We start from the raw sequence: 12836 nt of genomic DNA, 5'->3' as shown, positions 1-12836 counted from the left end.
GTTTTCGGATCCTACGGTTCCTTACGGTTCCTTACGGTTCTTACGGTTTCTATGGTTGGCACGGTTTTTACAATTCGAACGGTTGCTATGGTTTCTACGGTTCGTTTGATTACTACGGTTCGTACGGTTCCTCACGGTTCCTATTATTCCTACGGTTCCTTACTTTTCCTACGGTTTCACGGTTCGAACAATTCGTACGGTTCCTGCGGTTCTGATTTATGTTTGTAGCCGCTATACTTCTGTTTTTTTTTTTAATTTCTGATTTTATGATAATAATTAATCTTCTGATAATCGGAAAGGTACTGTTGATAAACGCAATTTTGCACACTCGTTTTTCGTATAGACACTATTATTTCATATAGTCTGGCAAAGAGATTGACGGGAGCCAATCGAACTGTCATTCGAGCGGAGCCAATCGAGCATTCTATGATAATGTTCAAGCTCTTCATAACTCTTTCCAGTTGCAAAATAAAAAATAGTTTGTTAGATTCGTAAATTACAGGCTATTTTAGTCAGTTCAACTCCAAATAGCTTTTGAAAAATATAATGTAATCTATAGGTGTAAAACTAGTGGTAATTATGCTAAATAACTTAAGTTAATGATACCAAAGGGCCAAAAAAGGTTTGTGAATTACAATACTTCAACCATGATTTTCCAATATTTAGAAAGTTTGCTCGATTGGCTCCCGCGAATGACAGTTCGATTGGCTCCTGTCATTTTCTTTGCCAGACTATATGAAATTATAGTGTCTATAGTTTTTCGCTAAGATACGTTTAATTGATTTGCGCTTTTCGATCTATCTCTCTGTCTTTCTATCCTTCTTCCTATCTTTTCCTGACGTTTACATTTGTTTTCTGTTTTCATATTGTTGACAGCTGGATTCTAGCACGAGAGGAAACGAAGGACCCCGTTACACCACTGGTTGTAATTTTTGTTTGGCTCGAAGTCCTGTATTTTTATTGCAGCAACAAAATAAACTGTGTGTTCTTCTAGATGAATATTCGTTAAAATGTCAAATTTGTGTGATTGTTAAACCAAAATTTTTTTTAATAAAATCTTTATAACAAATGCCAAACCCCTGACACATATTTGATGATTATAAAGCAGATAAAAATTCAAACAAGAAAGTTATAATCGATAACTTATCCCATACAATTCTGGAGCTTTTCATTTCCATTGGATTTTTTTGTATTCTTCCTTTAAACATAATGTACTGAGTATTTTTTATTCTATACAGAATACACATTTTCTTTAAAATGTTGTGAGTTCTCCAAAAAAGTTTTTGTATCATAGTCAAGCTGAAGATATCCATATTCAGGGATCGATTATCGTCGATCTACACTGAATCTGTAGCGAAAACCGTGGCCTAGTATGTACATGAATTCGCTTCCTCTTATTAGCTGTACCAAAGCCGTTTTGCGGATCTTTTTCGCCTCCACCAATCTTTTCATCAGTTGACGGTCAGCTTAAGTGAGGTAAAAACCGACCGGCCTGAGAGAGCAGAGATTAATTCATGTTTGGCTTGCAGTGAAAGGAGTTACTAATCGGGGTAGTACCTACTAAGAGGGTCGCGTTATGTAAGTCCCGACTCACATTGAACAGATCGATGATTGGATTCCTATCGTACGTTTAAGTTGATGGTCGGGCGTTCAAATGAAAGGGAAACACATCTCGGCATGATCCATATTGTAATGTATGTCATGTCTGATTGATACTTTGTTTCACTCCTCCGGCAAAATGTGTCATTTTTAAGCTTCTTGCTAAAGCATAGCATAATATGGACAAGAGAGTTGCACATTTTTGAAGTTGTATTGCACTCCCAAAACTTCCGAATCTTTGAAATGGTGTTTATCTCAATTCTGAAATCTTGAATGTTTTGATTGAAATTGATTTGAATTTTACAATACAACATTTTGAAAAAATCCTAACACGCCATTTTTCTACAGCTGAAGTGTCAACAATAAATTCGGCAAATGCAGTAAATCGTATAGTTCAGATCGCAAGGCGATTGTGGCAATCATGTGCTAAACGTGATTGATACTATCGGCAAGGTCGATCAGCTTGTTGTGGATTATCTTTGTTAACGGATTGTTGCTGTCTGTGTTTTGCGGATTTTGGTTTGTTTCTTGCTGCTCTTTTCGGCGTGACAGTCCCGCATATTCAAGGTGGGTCAGGGTCGTATAACAGTTTTTCAGCCTTGCTTGACCGCCTAGCCAGCCATTGAAAGCTTTGCGTGACTTGGAGCTGCTGGACTACCCCATTAATGCATGACTTTTTTAAATGAGAATAGCATTTATTGATTAGATGAAATAATAACATTTTAACTCGAATAACACAACTTAACAGGTTTGAAGTTGTTATATTAAGAATTATAAAAGTTATAGTCCATCAAAGTTGAAAATTAGTTTTAGAAATACCTCCTTAATTTATTTCAATACGATCTTGCAAATTGCTTCCAAACTTGTTAACTGGGTGCAGGAAGATGGTTGTGATTGATTGAGATTTAAAATAATTGTAAGATTTTGCAAATCTAACGAAATAACAGCGATTTTCCAAAAACTTGTTTTTTTCAAAAAAATTGATAAATTAGATTTTTGCAATCTATACTTCGTTCGATACCTCGTACATACATAAACATATCGTAATAAAAAATAGCCCGGGCTTATTTCTATAAATATCTAGATTCTAGAATATTTTTTGTCAGTACATCACTTAAAATTATCCAAGCGTTTCCGAGATATATGGATTTTGTTTAGTGTTGTTTTAAACGAACACTATGCATTAACGACTATAACCCAGCCATGAAAAAAAAAATTCTTAAAATTATCATATAAAGTGAAGATTGCAGACTAGAGCTGCACCGATTGCGCTATAGGGTTCGAGGTGGCAAAAAGCCAAAAACTGATTTTTTTCGGATCGCTTTTTCATGTTCACTTGTTGATAACTTAATATTTGACAAAGATATCCCCAGTTTTTCAACTCATTATCTTGAAGACTGAACGCGCCACACCACAGACATCATATTTTGAAAACTTGAAAAATTTAGTTGATGAAGAAAAAATTTTTATCACATATTTTTTTATAAAAACATATTCTCTGTTCATTGAAAGTAAACCATTCGAAAGATTATTTTGAAAGCTTTCATTTGAGCCGTTAAAAATCTTAAACACAAAATTGATATATGATAAAAATGAGCAAATAACCATTTTTGTCAAAAGTCAAAAACTTGAAAGCTGAGTTTAAAAAAACCCACATTGTCCCATACTTTTTTCACTTTTACGATCTTGTTTAGGGTCCTAAAAATAAAATGAATGAGTTTTCATGCAGCTTAAAGCACCGTTTGCAGAAATAAAGTAAAATAAAATAAAATAAAATTGACAAAATTGACAAAATTGACACAAAAATGACAAAATTGACAAAATTGACAAAATTGACAAAATTGACAAAATTGACAAAATTGACAAAATTGCCAAAATTGACAAAATTGACAAAATTGACAAAATTGACAAAATTGACAAAATAGACAAAATTGACAATCCATATTAAAGTTCAAAAAATGTACATGAAGTCTAAACCAAAATGAAAATCACTCGTGTAGATCAGAATAATTGTGAATGTTGAAAAGCAGAAAAAAGTCGGTAGATAAGTAGGGGAGATAAGGCCATAATGGCCACCTTAAGGAAAACGCCCATTTAACCATATTAAATAGCTATGGATGTTACATTATTGTTTCGTGTTCAGACACTTAAAAAGCCTATTTCCTAACGGGCTGAAACTTGAAAAACTAGATGAAAACGTTAAAAAATGCATTTTAAAACTGTTGCCAAAAGCTGAAAACCAGCATAATGAGAACCCCGCCTGGGGCAGTATAAGCACTATTAATCAAGGCGTTTTCTGCCGGGGAATATAGCAGCAAATTCAACTCAATTGAGTCAGGTGAGACGTAGATTCATCAAACAAAGCAATAACAAAATAATCTAGATCTGTTTGCAGAATACAAACAATTAACACACGCTCATACATTATGTTACATTCTACTAGCCGTATAATGTAACAATAAAAAAAATCGATCATGAATTGTAAATGGAAAAAAATCAACTCGAACAGAAATCGAACTCTAGGCTTTTGATTACCTCTACGACACCTTACCAATAGGCTAAATCGTCGGATGGAAACTAGTCAAGTTGTGGCTCTATAAATCAATTTAAATTCGGTGCTAGATTCTACGGCAGAAAATGCTCATCTTGCCTCGATCAGTGGTGCTCTATATGCTTCGAGTCAACAAATTTAAGTAAAAACGTGTTTTAAATTAATAAAAGTGAAAAATCAAAAACTTTATGATGGTGAAAATTGGGAAACAATGTGTATGTTATGTTGCAGTGCGTACATTATAGATCAAGGTTATTTAAAGATCATAAGAGCTTATTTCGTGATGCTCAAAAATTTTAATATTTTCGTTACTTGAGAACCCAGCTGATTTTTTTTAAATACCTCTGTAATAATCATATGGAGATTCCTGTTTTCGTGAAAAATTAATGCTATAGGAAGTACGAAACAAATAAAAAACGAAACAAACATAAAAATTTATTTAAGGGGGGGGGGGGGGGGGTAGGGTCTAACACTTTCAAAAAATCGATTTTTTTATTTTTTTATTTTCTTATTGTAAAACATTTCAAGAATGTTGTGTCAAATTTTCAAGTCAATTGAAGCAAAACTGTAGGCCTTTATCTCCTTCTATCTAATACTGCAAGAAAGCAAGAGCAGAAACTTCAAACGCGTTTTTCTCGAAAGCACATTTTTAAAGTCCGTGGACATCGTCATTTGAAAACCACTTATCCGATTCTTTTCAAATTTGGAACATAGTTTCTACATATAAAATACCAGACCCCAACGTTTTTCTTTTTTGTTTTTTTTTACTTTGGGGAGATTTTACAGATAAAAATTGGCGGGTTTTTTCGTGAAAAATCGTAGTTTTTACTTCAAACAGCCACAAAAATTTCATAAAAATTTTTTTAAGTAAAATAAAAACGTTGGGGTCCAGAAAAACATCTATTAAAAATATTTTGCTCTGATTTTTTGATTTCAGATGATTCTGTGCTGAGATACAGTGTCCACCGCAAATCTGGTTTTCTAAAAGGCATCTTCGAAAGTGCTCCGTCACCGGCTCATTTTTCAATATTTTTCTACGAAAAAATTTCTAAATGTTCTTTTAACAATGCTTTGTATAATACAAAAGATTTGAATACATTTGTTTGAACGATAGCTCTAGAATAAAATCGTGAAAATGGTATTTTTTTAAACCCGTTAGACCCTACTCCCCCTTAAGAAAATACGTACTTTTGTAGAAAAGAGTAGTGCTTATTATGTCCTGGGTGCTCGTTATTCCCTTATCTCTTATCCATACAAATTTAAATCTGTATTCAGATTAATGCCAAATCAATTGAGGATCAGCTGAGATTTTTTTTAGTTATAAAAATAGCTTTTAATGTTAGGAAAAAATTAAAACAAAATATATAATTAATTTTTTTTAAAGAATCTTTTCAAATGACGTACTCTGACAATGGAAAGGCCTCATGGCGACAGGTAGCGAATGTTAATAATTTCTGAGACAATTTTTACTGTAGAACGCATTTTGCATAGATCTTGACTCGTAAAGATCGCCAAGGTCTGCTAATGGGCGAGGTTCTTCCAGTGAACGTTGATACGAGCTGGCTCTGAACTCTGAACGCTACTTGTTCGCTCGACTAGTGTAAACGCATTAACTTGAACCACCTTAATAAGCCCCGAAAAATGATACAGCATAAAAAGAGCAAACAAATATTCTCTGGGAAGTTCTCTGTAAGAGCAAAAGAGCTCTTATCTTCTAACGCTCTTGATTTACACAGCTGATCGGCAGCCGATCAGCTGACGAAAGAGTCAGTTAAAAGCAACAGTCAAAGTGATCGGACATAGTCTAATAAGCGAATAAAAGCTAAAGTCAAAACGCCTAAGTCAAGTTTTTGTGTACAGCTAATAAAGTGACCAATTTTGAAGACCAAATACAAACTGTTATTTAAAGTCAATCCGCGCTTCTTACTTCATTCCGAAAATTAAATTAAGTCGTTCAAAACTGCAACATTTGGTCCGAAACGAACCGGATAGAGAAGCGCGTCGATTAATTGGTCTTCAATTGTTTCTGTGTGGAGTGAAACGGGTGAAAAAATAAAAAGCATCCAACGGCTATTGTGTGTACCCAAGCCAAGCCGTCGAAAGAAAGCCAAGCGCCCCAGTCGTCATTTTGTGTGTATCACGTCGGGTTATTGTGTGTTAGGCAAAGAAATCAAAGTTGGTTGAATCTTCTACCCTTCTCCGCGGGATTTAGTGCACACCCGCTCTACCCCGTGATTGTGATTAGTAACTAATTGCCTAAAAGTGCATCGCTTTGAACGTTGATTTGAAGTGTTAGGTATAGCGCGCGGGAACAAGTTGGGTTGATAACGGATGGGTGTTGTTGTTTAGCAACTGTCTGCACAAACTCCCCCCCCCTCTACAATAGCCCCTCCCCGTTTTGGTGGCAAAGCCTACAACAAAATTGTGCGATTTTGACGGGGTTGTGACATTTTTTTGAAATTGCTTCCGTGTGTGGTGTGGGTAAAGATTGGGGCAAGTGTACTGAGAAGTCCCCCGGGAACAACCATCCTTTCCCTCTCCCCTCCCCCGGGGCTATAAAAAGTGTATAAAAAACGCAAAAGGTGTTGAGTTTGATCCATGTTGGATGTACTAAAGTGTTAAGTGTTGAACTTTGGTCGAAGAACCCTTTCCCCCGCCCGCGGGTCAGAGTAACACTTCACCCTCCCCCTCCCCCAGGGATAATTAATTTGGGGAACAGTGCAAAAAAGTGAATAGAAACTAGAAATTTCACCTAGTGGTTGGAGATAGCAGTTTGCTGAATGCTGTTTGCGGTACCAGTCGACGCACGGAACACTGGAATTTGCCGAAAATAGCAAAATTCGACTTGTTTATTTTGCTACCAATCGATCGCCCGTTGTTAGAAAGGATAAAGGCTAAGTACTGTGTGCTCAGGTAAGTCTGTGGTGCTGACCTGTACTGAGGATCAGGCTGTTGAAAGGAAACATTGGTTAATTGAACCGTGCATGCTTCGATACTGTTCTGTGAGAGTCGGTTACATAAAATTTGGATCTTCTGTTGGTGGCTCGTTTGTCAACTGCGAATCGTCGTTGTTTACCGTGCTGTTCAGTGGAAAAGTGATACCGTGCAGTGGCGTTTCATTATCTTGTGGTTGTGCGTGCCCGGATAGTGAATCATGCCTCGAGAGGACTTGCGGCTCCTGGTGAAGCAGGAACGGAACCTGAGGAGCTTAATGGACAGCATGCAAGAGTTTTTGAACGAATACCAAGCGGAACGAGATTACATATCTTTGAAGTATCGGATGCAGAAACTGGATGAGGTGTACGACAAGTTTATTCGAGTGCGAGAAAACATTGAGGTGATCACCGACGATGTGGAAATGGATGTTGGATTGGAAGGCGACGATGAGCAGTCAGCTCTCGAACGTGCGATGCGAATCAGCGAGCGCGAAGAGGTCAATATGCGCATCATCAAGGATTTTGAGAACCGTTTTTTCGAAATAAAGCATAGTTTGGGAGTGCTTGAAGCAGCCGAAAGTCGTTCCTGTACCAGTGTTCAAACTGTCAAACCATCAACAGCGGTTGATTCAATGCCAAGAATTAAGCTGCCCGAATTGAAGCTACCGACATTTAGCGGAAAGTTGCAGGACTGGATCACTTTTCGTGATACATTCACCAGCATGATCCACAACAATGCGCATCTATCCGATATTGACAAGTTTACCTATCTGCGAACGTCGTTGACAGATGATGCATTAATCGAAATAGGATCCATCGAATTGACATCGGCTAACTACACCATAGCCTGGCGAACACTCGAAAACACTTTCGAAAACAGAAAGCTGCTTGTGAAGTCATATCTCGACGTATTGTTTGCTGTCAGTCCTATGAGTGAAGAATCTTATGATCAGCTTAATAGAGTGGTAAAGGATTTTGAGACAACGTTAATGATGCTTCAAAAGGTCGGTGTTGAAACTGATGGGATGTCAACCATTCTTCAGCATATGGTGTGTCAACGTCTGGATGCTGCTACTCTACAACGCTGGGAATCTTACCACAACTCTAAGGAGGTTCCATCGTATAGGCAATTGATGGAATTTTTGAAGTCAAGATGTCTGGTACTTCATAACATCTCGCTAGTTCACTCTGTTCAAGGGGAAGTGAAGAGGCAGTCTCGTTTTCCAGCAGTAGGTCATCCCGGTATACAACAGAAGGTAACGTGTCCTTTCTGTGGTGAATCTATGCATTCCGTGTTCAAATGTATGAAGTTCGTGAAGATGAAAGTGTCCGATCGTGTAGAAGTGGTGAAGAAAAGATCATTGTGCCTGAATTGTCTTTCGTCAGGCCACATTGCGAGATATTGTTTGAAAGGGTCCTGTCAAAATTGTGGAAGACGTCATCACACCCTCCTGCATGCAGGCCCTCCGGTATCGCAGTTCAATTCAGAACAGTTACGAGTTCCCCAGCAATCTAATGTAAGCGCGAATCAACAGCCACCACAGAACGAAACAGGGATATCATATGAAGTTTTTCCTTATTCCACTCTCCAGAACCAGACAGATCTAACGCACATCCCCAACCCGAGCATGAATAACCTTCCATCCTCAAGTACCACAGATAATCCTTCTACTAGCCACAGTTCTGTATTGTCCGCAAATCCTACCACTCTTCCGAACACTGTCCTGCTATCTACAGCAGTTTTAACAATTGGGGATGAATACGGGAATATCATTCCAGCTCGAGTTTATTGGACTCAGGGTCACAGCTATGTTTCATGACTGAAAGGATCGCTCAGTCTTTGAAATTTCATCGATATCGAGAGTATCTTCCTGTCAAAGGCATTGGGCAATCGAAAACTTGTTCCACCCAGTCTGTTTTCGCTTCGATTGGTTCACGGTGTTCTGATTACCGCTCTACTTTGAAATTCCACGTTCTCCCGAAAGTCACGGCTGATCTTCCAGTGAAAAGGATCGACATCGGTAGTTGGCAGATACCTCCAGGAATAACCATGGCAGATCCCGAGTTCCAGAATCCTGGTGGTATTGATCTCATTCTTGGAGCAGAAGTCTTTTATGATCTGCTGTTGGACGGGCAGCACAAGTTAGATAGCATTGGGCCTATACTGCAGAATACTCAACTTGGTTGGGTTGTTTCCGGCAAGGTTTCCGAAAAATCCAGAGTTCAAGCCACTGTTTCAGCTTCTTGTACCGAAGAACGGGTTAATGAATTACTAACTCGTTTTTGGGAGTTAGAAGCTTGCCACAATTCTAGTACGCTTTCACTGGAAGAATCGGAGTGTGAGAAGATTTTTGAAGATACTACTACGAGAGACTCATCTGGAAGGTTCGTTGTTAAGCTCCCTAGGAAGGACTTCCTAATCCGTCTGCTGGGGGAATCTAGAAGTCAAGCCGAGCGTCGTTTTTGGTCTTTGGAGTGCCGTTTAAAATCAAACCCTGAGTTGAAAGAGGAGTACAGCTCATTCATTCACGAGTATCTGGAGCTTAATCATATGCGTGAAGTTATTGCTGAAGAGGAAGGAGATATATCAAAACCGCCGCCATATTACATGCCACATCATCACGTATTGCGTCCTGAAAGTTCTACTACTAAACTACGCGTAGTTTTTGACGCGTCCGCTACAACGACGTCTGGAATTTCGTTGAATCAAGCACTGATGGTCGGACCTGTACTCCAGGAAGATTTAGTGTCCATAGTTCTTCGCTTCAGATTGCACAGAATCGCTATAGTTGCAGACGTAGCGAAAATGTATAGGATGATTAATGTAGTCCCCGAAGATCGTCGTCTACAGAGAATTGTTTGGAGAGATTCACCAGATGAGCCTTTAAGGACATTTGAACTAACTACCGTTACGTACGGCACCGCGTCTGCCCCCTATCTAGCCACGAAATGCCTACAACGACTTGCGGAATGCGGGAAGAAGAAGTACCCTATTGCGGCCAAGACTCTGAGTGAAGATTTTTATATGGACGATTGTTTAACGGGTGCAGATACTAAGGAGGAAAGCATCAAAAAATGCTGTGAACTGAATGCTCTATTGTCGTCTGCGAAAATGCTTTTAAGAAAATACAACTCGAACAACGTAGAAGTTCTTTCGGTTCTACCTGGCGAGCTCCGAGACGATAGAATTTCCCTGGAGCTTGATGCATCGCAGACTAAAATTAAGACACTGGGCCTCATTTGGGATACACAATCGGATTGCTTCCATTTCTCTGTGCCTCAGTGGAATTCTTCTACAGAAATAAACAAGCGTATCATTCTCTCCGACTTTGCCGGTTTGTTTGATCCCCTAGGATTGGTCGGTCCTGTTATGGTTCAGGCCAAGATATTTCTCCAGGAGCTCTGGAAGCAGAACTGTTCCTGGACGGAAACGCTTTCCAATCCTTTCCAGCAATGGTGGCTGGAATATCGGAGCAACTTGGCTGGACTATCCAATTTACAAGTTCCACGATGGGTCGCCTTTGGTTCGGATGTTATCTCCGTTGAGCTTCATGGCTTCTGCGACGCTTCCACTAAGGCCTACGGGGCCTGTATCTACCTGCGTTGTACGCGTTCCAACGGAATAATTTCGGTAAATCTTCTGATCTCCAAGTCTCGAGTAGCACCTCTGGATGATGTCAAGCGTAAGAAGAAGAAAATGACAATACCAAGGTTAGAGTTATCGTCTGCCCTCTTACTCAGCCACTTATACGAAAAGGTGACAGGCAGTTTAAGAATTTCTGCGAAATGTTTCTTTTGGACGGATTCCACCATTGTGAAGTGCTGGCTCTCTTCGCCACCGTCACGGTGGCAAATGTTTGTTGCTAACAGAGTCAGCGAAATCCAGCATTTAACAAAAGATGGAGTTTGGAATCACGTCGTTGGTATGGAAAATCCTGCGGACGTCCTGTCTCGTGGTGCCACTTCTGAAGAACAACTAAATCATGAGCTTTGGTGGCGAGGTCCAGATTGGTTGAAACTCTCACATGACGCATGGCCGAAAACTGGAGGTACCGATGAAACGGAGTTTGAGCACACACTTCTTGAAGAGGCTGCAGTTGCTGGACCCGCTCAAGTGGATTCACCGAATGAGATATTTTTATTGAAGAGTTCGTTCACCACACTGGTTGATATAGTCGCATTCTGCCGAAGATTTTCTTTCAACTGTAAGAATAGAAACAGCCATCGCGTAGGATGTTTAACAGTCACCGAAAGAGAGGAAGCTTTACGAGTACTCATTAAACTAGCTCAGAAAGAATGTTTTCCTAAAGATATATCCGCTGTCGATTACACGGGTGAAGTTAAAAACACTTCAAAGCTGAAATCGCTTCGCCCACAACTGGTTAACGGAATTCTGGTCGTCGGAGGTCGTTTAGAGAACGCACCGATTGCTGTTGGAAGGAAGCATCCTATAATCCTTGATAATCATCACCCGTTTACGTTGCTGATCGTCAACCACTACCACCTCGTCATGTTGCATGCTGGACCCCAACTACTCACCGCTTGTGTTCGAGAAAAATTCTGGCCTCTATGTTTGAGAAACTTAGCCAGGAAGGTTGTTCACAGTTGTGTACGTTGTTTCAAAATCAAGCCACGAGTTATGGAACAAGTTATGGCAGATCTTCCAACAGAACGCGTATCGCCTGCACCTCCTTTCGCTCGAGTCGGCGTGGATTATTGTGGACCATTCAAGTATCGGTTTCCTATCCGCAACTCTGCGCCGCGCATCTGCTACGTTGTGATCTTTGTTTGTTTGGTTACGAAGGCTTGCCACATCGATATGGTTCAGGATCTTACAACCGACGGGTTCATCGCCGCTCTACACAGAATGATTGGACGTCGAGGACAACCAGAGCTTATTCTCTGCGACAATGCTACCAACTTTGTTGGTGCTAAAAGAGAACTCGATGATCTAAGGAAGATGTTCAACTCCCAACGAGCTGCTCTTTCCGAAGCCGCCGCCAAAAATTGCATAGAGATGAAGTTTATTCCACCACGAGCTCCTAATTTCGGCGGTCTTTGGGAAGCCGCTGTAAAATCTATGAAGTACCACTTGAAGCGTGTTGTTGGCTCTGAAATATACACCTACGACGAGTTCTACACCCTACTGACGCAGATTGAGGCATGTTTAAATAGTCGACCGCTAACACCGCAACGGGACGATCCAGCAGATCTTGAAGTTCTCTCTCCTGGGCATTTCTTCGTGCACCGTCAACTAACCGCCTTACCTGAACCGTCACTTGATCATCTCCGAGAAAATGTTTTATCTCGCTGGCAAAGAGTTCAACGCCATATGCAAACAATTTGGAAGAAGTGGTCAACTGCCTATCTGTCCGACTTGCAAAACCGTGTCAAATGGACAAGACAGCAGCCAAATTTGAAAGAAGGCATGATGGTGATCATCAAGGAGGAAAACTTGCCACCGTTGAAGTGGGCACTTGGACGAATCACTGCACTGCATCCAGGGCCTGATGGAAATGTCCGCGTTGCTGACATTCGCACGGAAGATGGCCTCAAATCTAGACCAATCTCCAAAATTTGCTTGTTACCAATCCGGGACAACGATCCCGAACCAGCTGCAAGGGAAGAGTAGTCGTTTTCTCCACCAAGGCGCAGTAGGCGCGCCTGCGGGGGTCAGTTGACCCCCGCAGTCCAGTTAAGTTATTTTTAATTAAATTATGATCAAAAAAGCTTAAGGAATGTTCATACCC

General features: G+C 40.0%; 1 protein-coding gene across 1 annotated transcript; it reads left to right on the top strand.

Moving 5' to 3' along the window:
- The first annotated feature begins 9136 nt into the window (after positions 1-9136).
- On the top strand, positions 9137-12718 carry LOC129752466 (uncharacterized). Its single transcript, XM_055748243.1, has one exon. It carries the CDS (start codon positions 9137-9139, stop codon positions 12716-12718), a length of 3582 nt encoding a protein of 1193 aa, XP_055604218.1.
- The last annotated feature ends 118 nt before the right edge of the window (positions 12719-12836 follow it).

This window comes from Uranotaenia lowii, chromosome 3 (genome assembly GCF_029784155.1).
Source record: "Uranotaenia lowii strain MFRU-FL chromosome 3, ASM2978415v1, whole genome shotgun sequence".
NCBI lineage: Eukaryota > Metazoa > Arthropoda > Insecta > Diptera > Culicidae > Uranotaenia > Uranotaenia lowii.
Note: the sequence above shows the minus strand (reverse complement) of the source record. Positions and strands in the feature narration are given on the sequence as shown.